Raw genomic sequence first — 4,267 nt, 5'->3', positions numbered from 1 at the left:
AGTAGTGCAACAAAATCAAAATTTCGTTTTCGAGTTTTGAAAGCGTTACGTGTGTCGTATGCAGATTCATTTACTTATCTATTTATTATTCTCTAATTCAATAATCAGATAAGATGAATTTAAATCTACCGTGTAATTATTGTATATTTATGACCACTTTAGGACCGTGTAAGGATAGTGGCTAACCATATAGAATCATTTACGCATTCGTTACTCAAGGCCCCCACAAAAACCGAGAGAAATGAAGGTACTTACTTTCTTTTAACGGGATATTAACGATATAAGATTGTGCAAACGTATAGATGGCTCAGTTACCATTTCGGCTACAACCAAAAATTGAGGAGCGGCTATGATTTTGCTATACTTTTCGGTTAGTGTGCGTTACATGTGTGACATATTGAATTTATATTTAATTCCAGGTGTGCATTTTGCTACCGTCCTCTTTAGTGTTATTTACAAATGGCCAACACTCAAGCGTGCGTGAAGGTAAAATGTGTAACGATTGACAGATTTCAATTGTAAATTATATTGTAGCATCGCCAAATTCGATGGTATACCTCAACATGTTACAAGCATTACAAAAAGCCATCTTGGATGTGTATCAGGATTCTGCAACATCTTCTACAAATACGCAATCTTTGGAACTACCAAAAATGGACACAAAACATTACGACGAGATAGCTAGGAAGATAAAAGAATTTAATAACCTTGGGTACAGTGAATTGGACACCTATAACAACGCTTTCAAGCAAACAACCATACCTTCATTGTCATCTGTGATGAATACAGCACCAAGTATAGCGCCATTCGTTCCAACTGTTTTTAGCAACGGAGTGGGATCATTGGGAAGTGTTGCACCTCAGTACAGTACGTTAACTTCTACTTACCCTAATACATACACAACGCTTCCACAAATACCCCAATATGGAAATATTGGGGCAATGCAGGGAAATATGGGGTTAAATGCAATGTCTCCACAACCATATACCGACGTCAATTCCTTGCAAACCGGGTCACTGTCAGGAATGAACCAATTTGGAGGTAGTGGATTATACGGGAATCGTAATATAGGTATGGGATTCAACAGTTACAGTGCCAACAACTTACAACCATTAGGAAATCAGTTCAATTCTCCTCTCTATAATTTTGACAATTATCCGTCTTATGGTGGTAGTGGAAACACACTATTAGGCGACAATAATTATGGGGCTATGTATACACCTCGCGAATTTCTCTCTGCGCCATCCGCTGGACCACTATCGGCGGCATCGGAACTGTCACCAAGCTATGCGGAACCCCCTCGTTACGGCGAACCTTTGTGGGGTTCGTCATCACGGTACAATCGGGGACAGAGGGCAGCTATGTACGAGCAGGGTGGACCATTCAGGCACACAGCGCGTGCAAACTTGAGGAACCGTATTCATAATGTCAAAAGGATAAAATCTAGATATGCCCCATCGTATCAAGTTTCTAAAGAGAAGCCATCGTCGAAACCAAAGTACCTTATTATAAAATCATCGTCATAGTTCCATCGATCGCGGACCAACATTGTGATATATTAGATGTAAGTTTGTTTTGTTATAACTGTTACTTTTTTATTTATTAGATGAGATTATGTTTGTATTAATTACGAGCTACAAAGGCCCAACGTTCGAGGAATATGCTATAACCATTGAATTTATATATAACGTAGCAAACGCAGTCGTTTCCATTTGCTATTTTAAAAATTGGATTTTTTGAAAATCTGAGCAGTGCATGATTACAAGGTTTCTCACTCAGCACTCAGTTTATCGATATGTCATATTTAATTGATGGTTTGAGAAGCACCATCCAATGATAGCAGAACATTTATGGGATATTTTGTTATTTTTATGAAAGGTTGATGTTGCATTAATTTTCATATGCAAAATAATAACAGTTCAACAGGTTCCTAATGGTGTTAAAATAAAATTTTTATGCCTTGTGGGTTAGGAGTAAATCACATCAAATTTCTTATTTCTTATTGGATTATTATGTCATTCGATAGAAAAAAATTACAAAACCGGGCATACTAAGCACTTGGGAATCAATCTTGCATTTTGGCCTCGAAGTTTACAATGTATTTCTTATGGCCTGCAAAAACAGTGGTGACCGCGTGGACCAATATAAAAGATCAAATAGGTACTATTCAGTAAAGATGTAGAGACCTGCAGCGAAGTAATATTTTAAAATCCGACCAACGCCTTAATGTTCGTCAAAAATAAGCGTGAAGATGTTGACCCAGAGAAATCACCTTTGCAAGAACCTTGGAATAGGTTGCAACGACAAACCCAAACGGACCTCGACAGTGCCAAAAAAGACAGGTAAGTAAGTAAGTAAGAAACTACACCTCACATTTCAACTTGTAATGACCCGTGGACCAAACTGAGTCAAATATCAATTTTACCGAATCATCTCTTTTGAATTCACTTAATATCAAATTTGATTATTTGAACAGTTAAGAGGTCCACACGCTAGAGAACAACAACGGTGGCTTTTATGCTTAAGGATTTTCAAAAATTACACGTTTTTGGTCACGAGGTTTTTGGATGAGTATTGCAAGTGGTTCACCAAGTTGAGGTTGATAGGTCAAGGGGTTCGACAGAATGCTCCATCAAGTAATGTTACTGCTCACTGCTCGAAATAAGGGTCGAGAATCCATACACGATGATTCAAAATCTGACTATGTGTCTCAGTGGTAGAGCGTTCGGATACATAACCGGAAGGTCGGGTGTTCGAACCTGGACTGAGGTAAGAATTTTTCATCTGTGACAGAGGTGGAAATTTCTTTCGATCAGTTTCGAGCATTCGGCCGACTACTCCGAATTAGGTTTTCCTGCTGTTTTCGTAATTCTTAAGGTGAATACCGGAGTAGTATAGAACAACTAAGACCTTCTGCAGGGGCATCTCTACAAAGCATTATGCAGGACACTCTGTAATGAGGCGCAAGTTATCGATGAATATGGCTTCCAGGAATGCGACTACTATCTTTTCCTAAAGTTGAAAAAACACTTATGGGTTGCTGCAGATGATGACCTCAAAGTTGATGTCAGTGACTAAACGTCCCTTCCTAAATACAAAGGGTGAACTTGTCGCAATAAAGGTACCCACTAATTAATCTCGCAATAATTATAATGCAGCCTCAAATGCAGGCATCAAGTAAAAACAGTTTCAATGATGCAGGACAGTCAAATTTTGTTCATGTCCTGAAAGGAAGTCTACTACATCAGTATATATTTGGATTGTGTAAAATGTAAAATGTATAATTAACTGTTTCCATTGGGTTTCAATTGTAAAAGGACATCATATTATTTATTGGTAATTACTTAAATAAATTCCCATTTGTTAACGTGGTAATGAGTATGATTAAACTGCACGAATTACTGACTACGTACCACAATAATGATTTACTAATTCAATTAATCTTCCCAGAAGCAATGCAAATGGTAATATACGGTCAATTAGTAAAGAACCAAGGCAATACTTGACCGTAATAAATCATTTCGCATAATTGCACAAAATTGTGAGAGATTTATGGTTTGAAATGTAATTAATATCGTGGCACGTCATTCCTATTCACTCTCATAAATTAATCCCAATCGAAACCTTGTTTCTTTTTCAAGGGGACTAAGGAGAATGAATGATTGTATTTCCAAAAATCCGCTATAATGGTATTTTTTTACTTAATTTCTCCTTTAATTCTGAAATCAGGAGTTTGGAAGGTACTGACACGCTCATTTGATAATGATCTCTTCAGTCAGTGCCGACTGCCGAGGACAGCATATTGGTCATGAGTTTCGATATCCGAAACTTAAGTAGGTACAGCTGTATTCAAACAAAAATTATCGACATTACGACATCAAATTTCGCACACCTTATACGTCTGAATTCCAAATATTCCTCTTTTTCAATCCTCCCTGTATCGCCGACTTTAGATACACTTATAACAGCGAATGTAAACTGTAACTTTACAGTAAGAGGGTTGAAATTTCTAAAACGTAATTTACACGGAATAGTAAAACTCTCACATGTTTGGTCAGAGAGCACTTCTCAATAACTCTCATAATGTAAACCAGTGTGTTTCAAGCTGGGGAGCGCAAGGCGTTGTTAAGAGGGGCGCGAGATCCCTCATGTGTTTGGGCCAAATATTTACCTTTAAAATATTTATATTAGGTATTTTTATGTACAATTGTATTTGACCAATTCCTACACCAATAGGAAGGTATCTACAATCCGGTAAATTCGCCTT

The 4,267-nt window shown here is 37.5% G+C and overlaps 1 protein-coding gene across 1 annotated transcript; it reads left to right on the top strand.

Annotated features, from left to right (window-relative positions):
• Window positions 1–309: 309 nt before the first annotated feature.
• On the top strand, window positions 310–1,526 carry LOC116166995. Its single transcript, XM_031482228.1, has 3 exons — window positions 310–370; window positions 420–486; window positions 535–1,526. The coding sequence occupies exons 1-3, from the start codon at window positions 350–352 to the stop codon at window positions 1,524–1,526; spliced, it is 1,080 nt and encodes a 359-aa protein (XP_031338088.1). The 5' UTR covers window positions 310–349.
• The last annotated feature ends 2,741 nt before the right edge of the window (window positions 1,527–4,267 follow it).

The sequence above is a fragment of the Photinus pyralis genome, unplaced genomic scaffold (assembly GCF_008802855.1).
Source record: "Photinus pyralis isolate 1611_PpyrPB1 unplaced genomic scaffold, Ppyr1.3 Ppyr1.4_LG3b, whole genome shotgun sequence".
NCBI classification, from domain to species: domain Eukaryota; kingdom Metazoa; phylum Arthropoda; class Insecta; order Coleoptera; family Lampyridae; genus Photinus; species Photinus pyralis.
The sequence above is the reverse complement of the archived record's forward strand: the minus strand, read 5'-3'. Positions and strand labels throughout refer to the sequence as shown.